At 49.7% G+C, this 19,468-nt stretch overlaps 1 protein-coding gene across 8 annotated transcripts in view; it reads right to left on the bottom strand.

Annotated features, from left to right (window-relative positions):
* HDAC4 (histone deacetylase 4) overlaps positions 1-19,468 on the bottom strand; it is a 174,675-nt gene that overhangs the window by 73,523 nt on the left and 81,684 nt on the right. For all 8 annotated transcript variants that reach the window (XM_053982146.1, XM_053982152.1, XM_053982150.1 and 5 more), the window contains one exon: positions 7,387-7,631. In XM_053982146.1, the coding sequence (XP_053838121.1) occupies positions 7,387-7,631 (245 nt within the window). The remainder of the gene's footprint in view (positions 1-7,386; positions 7,632-19,468) is intronic.

Raw genomic sequence — 19,468 nt, 5'->3', positions numbered from 1 at the left:
GATTTCAGGTATTGGTACGGGAACTGTAAACATGGTACACGTAATTTTGGGTAGATAATGTGGGAGACGCCCGGGGCTCGGGGCAGACTGCCATGGCTCCTGTACTAACCGGACCTCGGCAGGTCACAGAGAAAATCTTTTAGATAAGAAGAAATAAACAACCTTGAAAACTCGGCTTCATGCATTCCAGACCTTTTCTTTGGCTGTCGGGCTAGGGAAAAAGGACTTTCACACTGCTGGGGTTTTGCCAGCAGACCCTGACAATGTGGGAGAACGAGCACCTCTCATCTCTTTTCTGGGACGTGCATCCCACGTGCCCCCTTCCCGCCATCGGGCAGCTGACAGCCGGCTAATCCGTGCCAGAAATTCCCATGGGCAGGGAATTTTCTGCAGGGGAATGATCCCTCCCAGCCAGCAGCTCCCTGGGCAGGAGACTGATCTCAGTCAGACACATTGTCCTGAGAATGTCTGGTGCTCAGGTTTACAAGGTTAAACTGTCTCCAGGACCGGGAATGACGGTGAGGTTCCCTTCATGCCAGCTCCGGGTGACAAGATCCCATATTTTTACCTTGGCAGTTTTACATATGGATATGGAATTTTGTACCCCAGTCTCCTACCCATGCCATTACCTCTCCCAAAAGGCTAGAAAAGCCCTCTGAGCCCTGAATACCTGCAAAGGTTCAGCACTTTTGCATGAGCCTTTTGCTCCCTGACTCCCACTCCAGTCTAACTTTTCCCTTCCTCTGGAAGCAGAATATCCAACAGCCTTTCCAGAAAGCAGCAAGCTCCGTTTGTAGTATCCAGCACATTCAGCTCCCCCTCCAATTTTCCCCTTTAAAGCTGAGGAAAACTTTGAGTTTGCCTCTGGTGGGCTTTATGTGGTTATTGTTGAACAGGAGGGAATCAGGAACAGGGAGTGCCCATTCCAGCACAGATGGCAATAAGTAAATCAGAAAATTTGACTTAAACCAATCCCTGTAAACAGAAGAATCACATACATTTCAGTAAAGGAGGAGCCCTAGATGTTTGATGCTAAGTAAGAGATGAGACCTTGGTCCTTGGAGGAGCAGTTATATCCTCTATGAACTGCTTTGGGGTGTTTTGGGTATTACAGGAATTCCACATTTCTGGACATGAATGGATCAGCAGTGGTGTACATTCACCTGTACACCAGGTGTACATTAACCTGTTATGCCAGGAATATTTACCTGTACATTAACAGGTAAATATTCCTGGCATAACAACAGGATCCAGTGAGGTATTTTTTTATTCCTGCCCTGATTCTCTGTGTTCTCTTTGATTACTTCCAATTATTTTCTAAGTTCAAAATGAAGATAAAATTGGAGTTGAACATTTAGGTGTGGGAACTGCCAAAATATCCCGTCTGCTGCCATTTACTCTGAACATATAAACTGACAAAAAATAACCACGGTGCCCCACACGTATTTTATTCCAGAAACATCTGGAGTTCCCATTGTGCTCCTTCCAGCCAACCAACCATGGCCCACCCCAGAAGAAACCAAAAGGAAATGCTTCTTCTACCAATTTCCAGTAGCTCTGTGAGGCCCAGAGCAGACAAATTTCCCTGGATGAGCATTCCAGCTTCACTCCTGACACCACCAGCAGTGCTTGGATGGCAGGAAGATGCCTGAATTATCCCAGCCTGATGCAGGACTCCTTCAACCAAGAGATGGGGTAAAAGTTGTCCAAGCTGCTCCATGGATTTGTTGACAGAACCAACCCCTCCATGTGCAGGTTTGTCCTCACTGCTCTCACAAAAGTTCCTGACTTTGAGGCTGAGGAAAAGTCACCACCCACCCCCTTCAAAGGGAGCAAACGCTCTGATCTTCCAAAAGTTTTCCCCAGGGTTGCTTCCATCAGAAGTTAAGTTTTGAAGGATCTAAGGTGTAAGTTTTGGAGTGGGCTCGGTGTGCCAGAAAAGCGAGGCAAGGTCACTGAGAAAGAACAAGAAGCCGTCTGGAAATAGCACGAGCTCCAAGGTGTTTGAGTAGTAACGAGGCACAAAATGTTCAGTCTGGTCTTTTACCACTGACTGTACCCAGCTGCAGCTTTCTAAGATGAATAATCCTGTCATCCCAGAATCCAGACAGAGGCGGACACCTGGTATCTCTGAGCTTTTCAAGCTCCTCTTGAAAGGGACCTGGGCTGTGAGGAACGGGTGTGCCGCGGAAGAGTGGCACAAAAACGAGCAGAGGGAGCCCCTCCATGCCGGCTGCTGCAGGAAGAGAGCACGGAGCAGACAGGCCCAGGAATGGGAGCTGGGATATCAGGGGGTGGATGGAAGTTGGCCCTTCCAGAGCCCAAGGGAAGCAGGTGTTTTGCAGGAGCCGCGGTGCTGCCGGCAGTGTCTCTGGGGGAATGGGGAAGGTGCCACAGGGGATCAGCAGATTACACCAACCCCAGCAGCAGAACTGAAACATGCCCAGCTTTTTCTGCTGAGCAGAAATCAACATGGAATCAGCATGGAGAGGCCACCAAAGAGAAGGACTGGGCACTGTCAGAACTATGCTGAGAGCAGCCCCACTAAAGGACGATGAGATTTGGGCCCAATGAGCTACTATGGAATGATGGAATGGGTTGGGTTGGGTTGGGTTGGGAGGTACCTTAAAGATCATCCAGTTCCACTCCCTGCCATGGGCAGGGACACCTTCCACCACAGCCCCATCCAGCCTGGCCTTGAGCAGCTCCAGGGGTATCCTGCAGGCAAACCTGCCATTCCATGGACAGGTGGCTCCACATGAAAGCAAGGAGCAGTTTCTCCCCTCAGCATCAGCATGACAACTATCAAGTCTAGACATCTTTGGGAAAGAATTACATTTCTTTACAGTACAGCAAAATCTGTCTGGAAGATTTCCTGCAAGATTTTCACTCCCTGAAACCAAAGGAATGGCCCAGGAGTTTCACACCATGTATCTGAACAAGAGGCTGATCCCTTGGATATGCTATTATCCCTCACTCAACATAGGAATTCATTTGGTCAAGGGAAAAAGAACAATTTCAGGATCACTGCACAGCAAACACCCTCATAAAGCTCCTTTCCCTGCTGCTGCTTCCCTGCCCATCCTGTCTATGTTGCATGCACAGCCCAGCACTCCCTGTGCTACGGATGCACACAGTCCTTTCTCAGATGGTGGGAAAACTCGGAATGGGATTGCACATCTGCAGGTGAGGATTTCAGGCCCACGAGGAGCTGGGAGGCTCAGCTGCCTCCCTGTGCTGTTATCCCGCCACTGACGTGCGTCAGCATCCCCGAGAAGTTCCTGGCTGTGGCTGTAAAACAGCCAGAGCTGGGAAGAGCCTGCTCCAAGCTCGGACAGAGCAGATGAACCACATTCCCCACGACGTCCTTCCTTCCTTGCTGAGCTCACAGCACCTGAGGTGCCTCTGGCCCTGCCAAAGCGCCCATCCTGCACCTCTTCCAGCCAGCCCTTGACCAGAAGGGCAAACGGAAAAGCTTTTGGTAACTTCCAGCTGATCTTGGCTGGGAATGAGTGACTCACAAAGGAAAAAATTCCCTGCCTGTTCCTCCACGACTAAAGGTCGGGCAAAGCTCACAGCGGGACCTGTGGAGAGGCTTTCCACCATCTCACTTGAGAGCCAGGACTCTTATTCCATCCTTGGTTTTGTTCAGAAATGCAGATTTGAAGGCCAGAAATACTGTCCCACATCTGGTGAATGCACAGAGGAGTGGAAAATCCACCTGGCTGAAGGTGAGTGGCTACTGGAGAGAGGAGCAGGAGCAGCCACCGGTGCCTCCGGCCTCTCCCTCGGTGCTTTCCGGAGCCAGGCCTGGGCAATCTGCAGAGCTGCTCTGGAGCTGTGAAAGAAATAGCCTGCCCTGCTCCATACAAGGCTCGGCTTATTTTCCCCAAACACGTCAGGGTTTTCACAGAATCGCCACCAAACGCTTTGGGTTGGGAGGGACCTTAAGGCTCAGCCCATTCCAACCCCCTGCTATGGGCAGGGACATCTCCCACTAGAGCAGTTTGCTCCAAGCCCTGTGCCTCATCACTAATTTCTTCCTAATACCTAATCTAAACTTACTCTCTTTCAGTTCAAAGCCATTTCCCCTTCTCCTATCTCTCTCTCCATGCCTGTGTTTTCTCCTTATCCTCCCACTCCTCCCCTGTGCCGAGCTCTGTGTCCATTATAGAGCCCTTCCACAAATACGGTTTCACTCATTTCCTGGCTCTCTCCACCTTGCACCATCTTGGGGAATCTGGCACTTTTATGTGAAGGCCAAAACATAATGTCTATAAAAGCAAGGATTGGGACATGCTGGGGAAAGGATCACATGTTCAGGCAGTCATCGCCTTCTCCTCCTGCACTAGGTCAGTTGATTAAAACTGAGCTGATGGAAGCAATTCCAAGCTCTGGACAAAGCCAAAACTTCAGCTCTCAATAGGAAAAAGTTATCTGCTGGGATAGAAAAACAGGCAATCGTGCCAGCATGTTCCAGGCCAAACTTCACTCACTGAAGTGTTCCTCACACTCCTGCTTTGTTTGGAGGATGGGATGGAGGGGGTTCACCCCTATTTAGTTCCTCTCAAGTCAGACCAGTTCCTCTGTTCCCACCAAAACCACAGCAATAAAAGAAATAGAACAACCCCAAACCATGACTTCTCCTGTACTAGCAAAGGAGTCAACACTGGAAACAAAGGAGCTGTTTGAAAGGTTCACCAGCTGGGAGAGCTGAGGGTGCTCACCTGGAGAAGAGAAGGCTCCAGGGAGAGCTCAGAGCCCCTTGCAGGGCCTAAAGGGGGCCAGGAGAGCTGGAGAGGGACTGGGGACAAGGCATGGAGGGACAGCACACAGGGAATGGCTTCCCACTGCCAGAGGGCAGGGATGGATGGGAGATTGGGAATTAGGAATTGTTCCCTGTGAGGGTGGGCAGGCCCTGGCACAGGGTGCCCAGAGCAGCTGTGGCTGCCCCTGGATCCCTGGAAGTGTCCCAGGCTAGGTTGGATGGGGGTTGGAGCAGCCTGGGATAGTGGAAGGTGTCCCTGCACATGGCACGGGGTTGGAATTAGATGATCCTTACAGTCCCTGCCAACCCAAAGCTCTCAGGGATTTTATGAAATAAATGCTTTGCACTCATTGATTAAAGGTGGATGCCAGGCTGTAGGGGAAAAAGCCAAAGTAATCAATTCTAGGCAGTACCACATACACAGAACAGAGTAAAATGCAAAAATTCTTCCCCTTCACTGAAGCAGTTTCCAAAGCAATTCTGGGTTTAACATTATCACAGAATCACAGAATGTTTTGGGTTGGGATGGACCTCAAAGCTCATCCCACTCCCAACCCCTGCCATGGGGTGCTCATGCCTGTGTGCACATGGGATTTAAAAAAAAAATTAAATAAATTTCTCCAAAAAGAGCTCTGCATCTTCACTCAGGACTTCTTCTATATCAAACTGCATAGCTCCAGTGCTTCACTTGCAGAAGATAAATGAGTTTTATTTGCTTTAACATCCCCACCCTGCTTTCTTCATGAGCTGGGCAGCTCCAAGTCCAAATTTAAAGTTATATATTTTAATTTTCTGGGCAAAATAATCGCTTCCCTGCACTCACAGCCACTGGACTTAACACAGTTGCCAGTTCTAAGAGTCACCTAAATGTGGGCTGACTATGGGACACAGAGACAAGCAGGATGTTTTCCCAGAGAAAATGCACCACAGTCACACACTGGGGTAGTGTGGGGGGGTTATTCTCTTTGTGAGGCATCACAGGGCTTTTTTCAATGAGGTGCTGTTAGATCTTTAAAGCAACTCTGGTCCCACTGACACACTTACTACTCTCAGAGATTACCTTGCAGGCCACCCTTTGGTACAGGATTATACCATCCTTATTTTAAGGCTCTCATCTAGCCAAGCTTACACACAAGTCAAGAACTTCATTACCTAACGGGCTGGATACACTGTGGTGTCTCAAAATTAGAGCTCAGCTTCCTCCTTACATAGATTTTGAGCAGAGTCAGTCAAAGCTTTGACACAAATGAGAGCAAATACATTCCTATCACCAGTGCTTTGAGCTTGGCCATTAAATGGGAACGAGCCTGCCTGATTTTTCATAGAGAAATAACTACAGGCATGGACAATTACAAGGGAATAATGGAAATATTTGTTACAGGAATTCCCCATCCTTCCCCCACCCCAAGTGCTTGTGCCAGCCACGGGCAAATGTGCAACCACAGAAACGTGGGAATATGTAAACGTTCCATACACACGCCCAGAGATGCACACATTGTGCATCCATGTATCAATATATTCACACCCAGGCACCTCCTCACCTCTACCCTGGCCACAGCACAGAGGACTCCCCAAGGGACAGGGGCGTTTGCTATTAATCCACCTTCAAACAGGGACACTTCTCACAAAGCCCAGCTCCTCTCTGTACTGAGAAGTCTGTAAATAACACCCCATTAACTTTTAATCCCATCTTTCCCACTCTGACATGCATTTTGTGTTGAAATGAAAGTTATATAAGGTTGAATCGAGGTTGCTTTTTAATATTACATTAAGGCTATTTACCATGTGCAGCACTAATCCCCCTTTGAAAAAAGGAGCCTATTACCAATTCGGAAAGCTTACGTTGCCATAGCAATAGTCCAGCACTGGGAAATATTTATATAATGTCTCATGCTTTCACTTGCAACAGCCATCTTCCAGACTGGACTGCCCACTGACCCTGCTGGGTGTTTCCTCCTGTCCCATGCAGGGCACAGCACCTGCCTGGTGTCTAACTCTGAAAAATCTGAGCGTGTCCAGACCCACCTGCAGGCACTGCCCCTGCATTCCCTGCTCCCACAGTCCCACCACCGTCCCACACTCAGTCTGCAGCTTGTGCTGATGGCAAATATCCAATGAGAAGTTCCCGTGCCACTACTCCTAAAATGTGTGACCACAGTAGCAGGTAACCTCCTGCTAGGGTCAAATCCATTGAGGCATTTTCCGTGTCCAGGGCAGGGAACGGAGCTGGGAAGGGGCTGCAGCCCCAGGAGAGGCTGAGGGAGCTGGGAAAGGGGCTCAGCCTGGAGAAAAGGAGGCTCAGGGGGGACCTTCTGGCACCCTGAGAGGAGGGTGAAGAGCAAGGGACAGGACAAGGGGAAAGAGCCTCGAGCCATGCCAGGGAAAGTTTATATTGGAGATCAGGGAAAATATCTTCCCTGCAACGGTGGCCAGGCGTTGGAACAGGTTCCCCAGGGCAGTGGTAGACTCACCACACCTGGAATCGTTCAGAAGTTGTGTGGGATGCAGCACCTGGGGACTGTGGTGGTGCTGCTGGGTTGATGGTTGGAATGGATGATCCTGGAATCCTTTTCCAACCTCAACAATTCCACAATCCCCTTGTCCCCGGCCACCCTTACCTTGATGTGCTCGTGCAGCTGCGCCTCATGCTGCCGAGAGAGCTGCTCGTGCTGCCGCTGGAACTCCGCAATCAGGATCTGCCTCTGGATCTGCTGCTTCTGCTTGAGGGCCAGCAGCTCCTGCTGCAGCTGCTGCTCCCGCAGCGTGGGCTCCGTCACCGGCATGGAGAACTGGTGGTCCAGCCGCAGGTCCATGGGCACTGAGCTCGGCGCCACTTGCAAGGGCAGGGCTGTGCTCACGTCAACTGCGGGGGAGAACGCAAGAGCAGGGTGAGCGTGGGCCTCATCCAGCAAAGGATGGAGGAACCGTGGTCTGAATCAAGAGCAGCAGCATGAAATTCACACCGTTCCCTTAGGGGTAACCAAGGACTACAGGAACTCAGGGATCAACAAGTTTTCCACCAGGCACCACCTCCCACAAACCCGTGTGTCTGCTACAAGCAAAGAGCATCATGTGTGACCCATCCGTGCCTTCCAAACACACACACAGAACTCTGTTCCACTCAACCAGCACCACTGGAAATAAGGAGGATAAAGAGTAATCTGAGACTTCACAGAAAGGATTAATCCTGACTTGTGATGGATGAACTGATGTACTGCCGTGGTCAGGAACATGAGACTCCCTTTAAGCAACTCATGCAAAAACCACAATTTGTTCTATAATAAACCCCAAACTGGTTTGGCTTGAGAGGAACCTCAAAGCCCATCCAGTGCCACCCCTGCCATGGGCAGGGACACCTTCCATTGTCCCAGGCTGCTCCAAGCCCCATCCAACCTGTCCTGGGACACTTCCAGGGATCCAGGGCAAGCCCCAGCTGCTCTGGGCACCCTGTGCCAGCCCCTCCCCAACCTTCCAGGGAACAATTCCTTCCCAATATCCCATCCATCACTGCCCTCTGGCAGCGGCAAGCCACAACCCCTTTGCAATAACTGAACACAGCTTGTTTCTCCTAAAAAAAAACATTACTGCCACCCCATGAATGACTAAAAACCTTCTAAATTCCACCTGAGTGACAGTTTTGTCTTTCACAGGTATTCTGCATTTGCAACATTTGCTCTCTCTCTCTCTCTCTCTCTCTCTCTCTCTCTCTCTCTCTCTCTCTCTCTTCCCCCCCCCCCCAACCCCGGGGCAATCCCTCAATAACTCTGCTGAGAGCTTTGAACGAACATCAGTTAGAGGATAACAAAGGCTAATCCCTCAGAAACACTGAGCTTCAGCAAAACTGGAAAATAAAGGTGCGTTTTTTTTCTCCATATCCTCTGTCAGGACATTAATTTTATCCATCCCAGGGAGAGAATTTTCACAGGGTTTTTCCCAAACACTCTCATGGAGCAGAGGTCCAGGAGCATGGTCACCCCTGCCTGCACCCGGCTCAGCCAGGGAGGAGGAGGAGGAGGAGACTTTCTTTTCTTGATGGAAACATTTTCAGCAAAAGGTCACATTACTGGAAGTGTTGCTATTTTTCAACCCACAAGCTCTTCCCTCCGCTTCCCTATTGTTTTCCTTCCTGGGGCCTTTTCTCAGCTCCCCTCTCTCCCCAGCAGGACCACAGCAAAGGTTCCTTGCCATGGACTGATTTCCGAGCCGCAGCCAGGGATTTTGGGGAGAGCAGTGCGGCGTCTGCTTTTGCAACAGAGCAGCACACTCTGACGCAGAGATAACCATGCAAACTCACCTTAACACTGCGTCTGAGGTCTCTGGGAGAGCTCAGAGCCCCTTCCAGGGCCTAAAGGGGCTCCAGGAGAGCTGGAGAGGGACTGGGGACAAGGCATGGAGGGACAGGACACAGGGAATGGCTTCCACTGCCAGAGGGCAGGGATGGATGGGATATTGGGAAGGAATTGTTCCCTGGGAGGGTGGGCAGGCCCTGGCACAGGGTGCCCAGAGCAGCTGTGGCTGCCCCTGGATCCCTGGAAGTGTCCATGGCCAGGCTGGATGGGGCTTGGAGCCACGTGGGACAGTGGAAGGTGTTCCTGCCCATGGCTGGAGCGGGACTGGATGAGCTTTAAGGTCCCTCCAAGCCAAACCATCCTGGGATCCCATGTATTCCCCTTGTCCTGGCCCTCCAGGCCTTGTCCCCAGTCCCTCTCCAGCTCTCCTGGAACCCCTTCAGGCACTGGAAGGGGCTCTGAGCTCTCTTTGGAGTCTTCTCTTCTCCAGGCTGAACACCCCCAACCCTCCCAAGCATGCAAAAATCAACCCAGTTTCAGCAGAAGGAACATCCTACCACTTGTGATTGTGCCTTGACATCCATTCCTCCTACTTTACTCCCCAAAAAAGAGCCTTAAGTTGCCATTCCCTGCTGGAAAACAATCCTAAGAAAACTTGACCAGTCCCCCATTTCCCATCCAATGGGACTCATCATCCCCCCACAGCTGCAAGGATGAGGACCACAATTCCCATTCAGGGCTCTGGCAGAGGCTGCGTCATCCCTGACTCTTGACTATTTCAGGCTCCAAAAATCTCCTCTTTGCCCTGCCAGGAGCCGCTGACCCACAGAGCCCTGCTGAGCCCCAGCCAGCCCTCCCTGCTCAATGAACACAGCCCCACAACAAAAACCCGCCTGTGTTCCAGGAGAGTTTGAAGGGACGCTCGAAAATTGCTTTTCTAGGTCCTGCCTCAAGAACGCACGAGCACAATCGGAGCCGTGACGTGAGCCAAGGCACAAAGACGATATTCAGGGCTCGCATGAGAAATGCCAAAGCCATGAATTAGACAAGATCCTGATTATGAATAACAAACTATCTCACGGTCTCTCCCTGCTTTTATTTCTTCCCTGTAGGAACAGAAAACCATCAGTTTTAATTTTTTTTTTTCCCCACTCTTGGCATATAGGGAATTATTTTTTCCCTGTGGTCAAGTTAGCCTGATTTTGATTCCATGGTCATGTTAGGATGATTTTTATATTAAGTTAGAACCATTCTTCTGGTGTTTCCCTTCCCAAATAAATAAAACATGGCTTTACATCAAAGCCTGCCTGCATGCTGCACGTTAATTAAGACCTAAGGCACTTCAGTCCCCCTCGGTTGCTGATGGAGATTGGGAATTTGACATCTCGCAGCTCATCCATAACATGCTGAGGGGAACAACCCAAAACACAAGGAAATGAAGTGACCATCTCTGACATGAAAGCAAAGTGAACTTCCTACCAAAAGTATTGAATCATGGAATCACAGGAGGGATTGGCTTGGAAGGAGCCTTAAAGGTCATCCCATTCCACCCCTGCCACGAGCAGGAACACCTTCCACTGTCCCAGGCTGCTCCAAGCCCTGTCCAGCCTGGCCTTGGACACTTCCAGGGATCCAGGGGCAGCCACAGCTGCTCTGGGCACCCTGTGCCAGGGCCTGCCCATCCTCACAGGGAACAATTCCTAATTCCCAATCTCCCATCCATCCCTGCCCTCTGGCAGTGGGAAGCCATTCCCTGTGTCCTGTCCCTCCATGCCTTGTCCCCAGTCCCTCTCCAGCTCTCCTGGAGCCCTTTATGCCCTGCAAGGGGCTCTGAGATCCCCTTGGAGCCTTCTCCTCTCCAGGTGAGCACCTCCAGCTCTGCCAGCCTGGCTCCACTGGAAAAATTAAAAACATTTCACATAAAGACATTACATTTCACATAAGACACTATCAGGGGAGTTTGTATGTGTAGATTCTCCCACACTCCAAAATGGAAGATATCTTCTCCATAAGTCCCAAGTGTTTTGGAAGGGATTAGGGGAAGGTGACACTAAACTTGTGAATATACTTTTCAATAAAACTAACAGTAATAATTGAATTTTCTTCCCTTTGATACAGCATTTTCATGCTGGTCTTTAAAGGATGGAAATACAGGTTTGAGTCCTGAAAACACATTAAAATGTTAAACCAAAAATTCGGTATGAGATGCACCAAACGAATATTTAAATTCAAACCTTGTTTCAGCATAACCTTTACTTAAGGTTCATTTAAAAAATACTCACAGAATCCCAGAATCACAGAGGGATTTTGTTGGAAGGGACCTTAAAGACCATCACATCCCAGCCCCTGCCATGGGCAGGGACACTTTCCACTAGACATCAAAATGCAGGTTTTTTATATCAAATGCTGCTGCCAAAACTACTCTTTCCTTTCCTTTTTTTTTTTTTTTCTTGATCTTATATATTTTTTTAAATTTAAATTTAAGCAGCACAGAAAACTGCCTCTCACATTTGAAATCCAACATCACCTTCAAAGGGAAAGTACAGGAAATGCTTTCCCCGAGCTCTCCCTCCCTCTGGCACAGAGTGAGTCCCACTGAACACAAACAGCTCCTTCCCAGCTCCTCTTTCCTCAACAATTCCCTTTGGAGAAGGGAAAGAAATCCCATCAACCTCCCCAAACCTGCTGCAAAACCCTGGGAATAAGAGTCTGGTCAAGGCTGGAGGAGGAAATCAGCTCCCACTCGAGGACACATCCCACCTACCCATGATACAGCAAGCCTGGGAGATTCCCAAAATTCCAAGAAAAGAGCATTCCAACCTCTTCTAGTGACTCTCCAGTGCCTAGTGCCCTCCCAAATCACTGCCCTCCAGGAATGAGATGTTCCTGGGGCTGGCTGTGGTTGACACTCCCCAGCGAGGGCTTTCCAGAGCCCATGGACTCAGCTTCTCCCTCTCTTCCATCCTTTCCAGGCTGGGGCTTTATTCCCAGCTAATGAGTTTGCTTTTTAATTACTGCTGTGCCAGCCCTGCCCTCGGGCCAGGCTCTGCCAAGAGCAGCAGTCAGCCTTTGGGCACCCACAAAAAGCAAACACAAAGCCAGAGAATCTGCTCAGGATCCCAAACTCTTGGCTGCTGCCATCAGATAATCCCCATCCCACTGAAGCACCCAGCGGGATGCTGAGGAAGTGTGTGCCTGGATCTCCCCCTCTCAGCATCATTTCCAGCTCTTTCATCCCCAGGGAAAAGCAAAGAAATTGTGCATTTATTCCCTGACTTTATTCCTCAGGGCTGTCCTCGGCGTCCAGCAGCAGTTTTGGATTTTTAAATAATTCCCTGTGTTTTGAAAGACATTTAAACACCAAGTTGCTGCCGGCAGGAATGCCTTGGGCATGTGGGGAGCCTGCCGCTGTCTCCAAATCCTTGGAACACCGTTCCTATAACCCATCACCCCAGTTTTCCTTCAGAATCAGCCTGGAAAGGGAGGTGAACAGTTACTGTTGACTCTGAGCACAGCCAAGGGAGCACTTGAGGTGGTTTATTCTGGCAGGAAGATGTGTGTCAGTCGAGCATCACTGGATTCTTGTGAATTAAATCCATCCCCCCTCCCGGCAGTGGCTGGAGCACCACTGGGATCCCCTCTGCCACCTGGCTGACCCAGGGATCCTTTCCAGCGGGGCTCCCGCTTCCCAAATTGCTAAAACCCCCCAAAACACTGCGAGACGGTGAGATCAGAGCTATAAATAGCACTGAGCTACTGCAGTATCTGACTGCAGCGCCGGGATAAAAGCAGCGGATTTGGTGGGGAAGCGGAACGAAGCCGTGGCACAGCACCCTCGGAGCTGGTTCCATCTCCAGCACAGTACCCATCCCACCTAGGAGGAGAAATTAATAGCGGGCGGAGGGGGGATCAACACGTTACCAGCTTCACTCAGTTCTGAATTTTTATTCTCTAGACAAGGATTGTGCCAAGCTAGACTAGAGGAACCCCAAACTTGTCCAAGAGCAGGTGGTGGGACCAGGTCACGGCAGGACACCAACATCCTCTGGAGCACATCCCAAGCATCATGTGGGGGCAGGATGAGGGCACAGTCCTGCTCCTCCGTGGATCCACACCAAATTAAAGAATTATCACAGATTTATGGAATGGCCTGGGTTGGAAGGAGCCTTAAAGATCACCTGGTTCCAAACCCCTGCTGGGTGGGACAGCAGGAGGAAAGAGTTACTTCTGTTTCACTCAATTCTTACCTCTGTTGTCCCATTTCCAAGGACCAGAATCCCAGGGAGGATATTCTGGGCTGGAATTAGCCAACAAGCTTGAGCATCACAGCCCAGCTGGAACCAAAGGCAGGTCAGCAACCCAGCAGTCCCCAGGAATTTCGGGACAGCCCAGGTGGGTGGCTGCAAAGGCAGCCTGGATCCTGTCTGGGAGCACAAGCTCGGAGTAAACAGCAGCCGAGGTTTCCTACGAGCTCCACACACGCTGCAGCTCAGTGAGGGCTGGAGTCACTCCCTGCTCAGGGAATATTTCCTGCTCTGTGAATGGGAACTGAAATTAATCATCCCATCAGCCATGGAAACACGTCGTGAGGCAGCACTCCGCAGGCAACAGATGGAGCTTTAAATGTCACTCACTCATTCATTGCAAGGAAACTTCTCCCTGATTACTATCAGAGACCTGGAGACATAATAAGGGTGCAGAGATTCTAGATTTCTACATATCCAGCTTTCCTGAGCCCAATTCCTGCCCTGAACAGACCTCATCAGCATTTATTAGGAACCTACACGGAAATTTTATTCATGACAATATAAGGAAGCCAAAACTTGAAGAGCAGACCACTTATCCTACTGTCTCCATCTTAGATTCAAAGCATTAAAAAATGTCTCTTCACTTGAAGAAAATGAAAACCCACCAAGCTACATCCATAAAAGACAGAAAACATTTTCCAGTGTTTGCAAGGAATCCCAGATGGCTTGGGCTAGAATGGATCTCGTTCCAACCCCTCTTGCCTCAGAGCAGGACATCAGAGCTTGGAAAATTATAAACTCCCATGGATAAATATCCAGGGGTATTTACTTAATGAGAATAAGGAGAGTTCAAGGCCAGCACCAAACCCTCGATGGCACAGGCGTCTCCAACAGAGATGTCTCCAACAGATGAGCCTGTGCAGGACAGAGCAGCTCCAAAGGGAGACACTCCAGTTTCTCCACCTCCTCTTCAACCATTATCCCACTTTATCTCCTCGCTGGTTTCATCAGTGACATCTCTAACAAATGAGTGTCTTGGATGGAGCCAGAGCTTTTTGTGAAATTAAAGATAATGGAATGTAAGGAGTCAGTGTGGACTATTTCTCATTTCAAACTTTACACAATTGTGGGAAACCTTTCCTTGCAGTTTCCTTACATGGAGTGGATAAGCAAAACCCACTTGAGTTTCCATTGAAAAAGACCCCATCCAAATAAATAATAAAACAGAAAACAACAAAAATAAATGTATGGCTCTTCTAAAAAGGCTTGGGAAGCTGTGGCTGTTCCTGGATCCCTGGAAGTGTCCAAGGCCAGGTTGGACAGGGCTTGGAGCCACCTGGGATAGTGGAAGGTGTCCCTGTCCATGACAGGGGGTGGGACTGGATGATGTTTTAAGTTCCTTCCAACCCAAATCACTTCAGGATTGTGTGATTCCTGGGAATGGAATTTCACCTGCCTCTTTGCTTCAGGCATTACCCAGCAACTGAACCTCTTTGATCCATCAGTCTTGCTTTCAGAACAGGAAACTTCTCCCCTCAGCAGATTCCCAGGACAAAAAGCAGAGTTGAAGGAAGCCCAGCTGCACTTCTGCAGAGACACACCCACACGGATTTCTCACATGATTCGCTCTAATCTCACTCTGAGCTTCCTTCAAGGGAAAATGACACTTTGGAGAAGAGAATTAAACATGGAAGAGATGGAGCAGGAGCCAGAAAGTCTCATCCTGAGATTACACATGAAAAACTTCCCATGAGAAAAAAAAAAGAAAATGAAGCTGGTTGGGTCAGCATGGGGAAGTTGAGGAATTCTCAGTGAAGGAGGGGTTAGACAAACACCTGGGCATTCCCACTGGTCCTCTGGAGTTTTCCCTGAAGCCTCCCAAGGGGTGAGCTCTCCAATGGCAGGAATAAAGCCAGCTGATGACCTGGTGGCACAGCAGGGTTTGGGTTCCAAAGCTCATCCCATCCCACCCCCTGCCATGGGCAGGGACACCTTCCACTGTCCCAGGTGGCTCCAAGCCCCATCCAACCTGGCCTTGGACACTGCCAGGGATCCAGAGGCAGCCACAGCTGCCCTGTGCCAGGACCTGCCCACCCTCACTGGGAACAATTCCTGCCCAATATCCCATCCAACCCTGCCCTCCCTCAGCCTAAGGCCATTACCCTTTGCCAAAAGAGAACATGAAATAAAATTCTGAGGAATTTCCTGTCCCACTGTATTTCAAACAGCAAATAAATGGTTATTACTAGCAGGAGAGTGAGTCCATTTCTGTCACCAGCCAAGGGACTCCCAGCTGTCCAACAAGCCCCAAAATGTGCAACGCCATGTCCTCCATCATGACAAGAATAAAGCAGCAAAAGGAGCAGTTAAACAGCAAATTGTAATAGGAATGCTATTCCACAGCTTTTGAAAACTCATAGATAGCTCAAAGGCTGCAGTTTTGAGTAGAAATCCAGACCATGGTGGAAGAGAAGCCCATCCAAATGGGCAAGTAGCCCACAGCTTACTGTAGCCCCCTCTGGAAGGGCTTTACTTCCAAATAATGGATACACTCAAGTATCAGCTGCGTTAGGACCAGGACTCTACTTGTTCTCCATTCAATACAATGAAGATGCATGTTAAAATAAAATTAAAAAAAAGGCTTTTAAGAGAGCGTCAAACACAGGCAGTTTCCCAGAGAAATTCAAGTAACCTCAACCCATTCAAAGCCCTGGACATCACAGAGAAATGGCACAACACCTTTTTATTCTGGCAGAGCAGGCAGGGGTTGCCCTTCCTGGATGCATACACCAAAACACACACCTGGGCTAAGATTTCTCTTTAAAAACAGACATTTTCCATTTTTTTCTCCCCAAGACCCACCAGAAGAACTGAACACGTTAAAACCCAGAAGCCTGCTACCCAAATGCTAAAGGATGAGGGCAGATGTTCCCTACATTCCCCATGCCAGCATGACAAGGATTCCCCACATCATGGATGGCTCTCCTCAAAGTGAGCTTTCTCTTGGCATTTATGACACCAGGTGGCCTTTTAGACATGGCACAAAAACTCAGTGCTGCTTCTGCTGAAAATCTGCCCAGCCTGTGGCATTTTCCTTCAGCAGAACCAGCCAGGTGCTGCTCCTCAAACAGAGCCAGAGCCATGCAGGGATCAGCTTGAGGGTGAGTTTTAACACCACACAACAGGTTAAATGCAGGTATGGCTGTAAAGAGTTTTAGATATTTCTCACAAGGAATCTCACTGGGATTCTGCATCTCTACCCTGCTCTGGTGAGAGCCCACCTGCAGAACTGCCTTCAGCTCTGGAACCCCCAGCTTAAGAAGGATGTGAAGCTCCTGGAACAAGTCCAGAGGGTGCCAAAGCCATTTGGAGCCCCTCTGCTCTGGAGCCAGGCTGGGAGAGCTGGGTGTGTTCACCTGGAGAGGAGAAGGCTCCAGAAAGACCTCTGAGCCCCTTCCAGAGCTGGAGAGAGACTGGGGACAAGGGATGGAGAGACAGGACATGGGGAATGGCTTCCCACTGCCAGAGGGCAGGGATGGATGAAATTTTTGGCTGGGGGCTGGTGAGGTCCTGGCACAGGGTGCCCAGAGCAGCTGTGGCTGCCCCTGGATCCCTGGAAATGTCCAAGGCCAGCCTGGACAGGGCTTGGAGCAACCTGGGAGAGTGGAAGGTGTCCCTGCCCATGGCAGGAGGGTGGCACTGGATGAGCTTGAAGGTCCCTTCCAACCCAAACCAGTCTGGGATTCTGTGATTCTCTGAATGCTGTTTTTCAACTCATTTTAAATTTGTCTTCCTAAGGAAAAAACACCTGTATGAATGAACAAAGAGAACAACTTAATTTTATTCCCTGGCAGCTTCTAGTCTCAAACCTCCTGCTTCTTTTATTAAAAGCTCTGAGCTGGGTGGTCTCCTGCTGAGCACGGTAAGCAGCTTCCCAAACCACATCACACCTACACTGCATCTCCTACAACCCCAGCAAGAGGGGAGCGAGTCCTCCCTCAAAAATTCTGATAAATTCTGGATTATCTTGCTTAAAAATGCCACTTCAGCTGCGAGACTTGGACCTAATACAGGGTTTAGGGATTCTGGCAAATTAAATGGTGGCTGTCTCTTTCAGTGGGAGGCTACAACTCTGCTCCAGCTACGTTCAGGCACCAAACTTCCCTGCCAAGGAGTCGACTGCAGCCTGCTCCTTCTACAAAAAGAAACAGGATGCTGTGAGAAGCCCGAAGGTGAGAGACATAAAATATCTATATAAGGATGGAGCTCCTATACATACCCAAAATAACAGTGACTCACTTTTTAGAGCACTAGGAAAAGATAAAAGACTTGGGGAAGGACCTGAAGAGGGTTCAGGGATTCAGCCAAGCGAGGCTTAGGACCATGGACAAAAGGCACTTGGAAAGTTGGGAGAAAGAGATGAAAAGGACATCCAGGCAGCAGCTGAGGAACAGCTGCAGGAGGCAAGCTGAAGAGGAAGGCTTTTAAAAGCAAGTCTACAAAGGTTAAATCTGATTCAGTGGTATCTGAAGGCAAGGAGGGATGGCAATGGTTTATCTGCTGCCTCCCTGAACTACTACACACCCTGGGTATTAGCAATAAATGATGGAAATGGGACATCCAGGTTCACTTCAACACTCCTGGCCAAAACACTGTGTAAAGAAGCTCCAAAGAATATAGATAATCACTACCAGAATCTTCTTTAGGTAAAACTCCTGCTTGATACACAGCTAATCCATTCTCCCCCAGGCAAACCACATCTTACATTAACTGTATTTGATTTTCAGGCCACTTTAATGAAGCTCTGCACTCTGCAGGGTCATCCCTCAGGTTTAGGAGCCCATTCCTCCAAAAGCTTATAGAAACAAGTTATTCTTCCAGGGAAAGCCAGACCAGCTGAAACATTCCTAGAACAGAACACCATGAGTGAGAATGCTTCCCAGAGCAGCTGTGCCTGCCCCATCCCTGCAAGTGTCCAAGGTTGGATAGGGCTTGTCCCATGGGCAGGGGACACCTTGCACTATTCCAGGTTACTGTATCCAAATTTTCTATGTGAATCCCAGACTGTGCATCTCCCAGTGTTCCAGAAACCCACAGGACATGAGCCTACAAAAGTCCCTCTGCTTTCCCAGCTGATCAACCCAAGGAGCCAGCACAGGGAACAGCATTTCCAAAATGCCATTATTACCATTTTTTTGCATATAGAAAGGTCTTGCAAAGAGATGGATTCCTGCACACGCCTGTGTCAGACCACCCCTCTTAACAAGGGAGATAACGAGCCAAACTCCAAGCGCGTTAAATCCTGCGTCAGTGTTTCCATCCCGAAATAAAGCTGCCTTAAATCACCACAGCCTAATCCTCCCATGATTTCGCCTGTTTTCATTCCCACAGTTTCCACTTCACAGCCGATTTGCCTCAAGTTTGCTTCTCTCAGGGCAGCGGCCTTGAACTGCAGAGCCCTGCCTTGGCGGGGACCGTGAGACAGCACCAGCTCCTGGCCATGGATCCCAAACCCTGGAGATTTCATACAGACTGCACTGTCCATGCACGAGGGGTTTGGGGTCCAGAAGCGATGCTTGAAAAATGAGGGAGCCATCAAAGCTGCAGGAGCAGGACACCGAGGGGCTGGAGTGTGTCCATGGAAGGGAACGGAGCTGCGGAAGGGGCTGGAGCTCCCTGAGGGAGCTGGGAAGGGGCTCAGCCTGGAGAAAAGGAGGCTCAGGGGGGACCTTGTGGCTCTGCACAGCTCCTGACAGGAGGGGACAGCTGGGGGCATTGAGCTTTGCTCCCAGGGAACAGGGACAGGAGGAGAGGGAACGGCCTCAGGCTGGGCCAGGGGAGGAATTAGGAGAACTTTCTTCCTTGAAATGGTGGTCAGGCTTTGGAATGGGCTGCCCAGGACAGTGGCAGAGCCACCATCCCTGGAAGTGTTCAAAAGCCATGTGGATGTGGCACTTGGGGACATGATTTAGTGGTGGCAGTGCTGGGGGAGCAGTTGGACTCAGGAGGTCTTTTCCAGTTTTAGTGATTCCATGATTCTGTCCTATGTGAGGAAGGATCCATGGGATACTAACAGAAAGGAAGCTGGGGCAATTTTCAGAGGCAAATAACACAAGCTGTCCAGACCAGTGCTGTTGGCCACAAGACACTGAGATGTTCACATC

This window comes from Vidua macroura, chromosome 7 (genome assembly GCF_024509145.1).
Source record: "Vidua macroura isolate BioBank_ID:100142 chromosome 7, ASM2450914v1, whole genome shotgun sequence".
NCBI classification, from domain to species: Eukaryota; Metazoa; Chordata; class Aves; order Passeriformes; family Viduidae; genus Vidua; species Vidua macroura.
The sequence above is the reverse complement of the archived record's forward strand: the minus strand, read 5'-3'. Positions and strand labels throughout refer to the sequence as shown.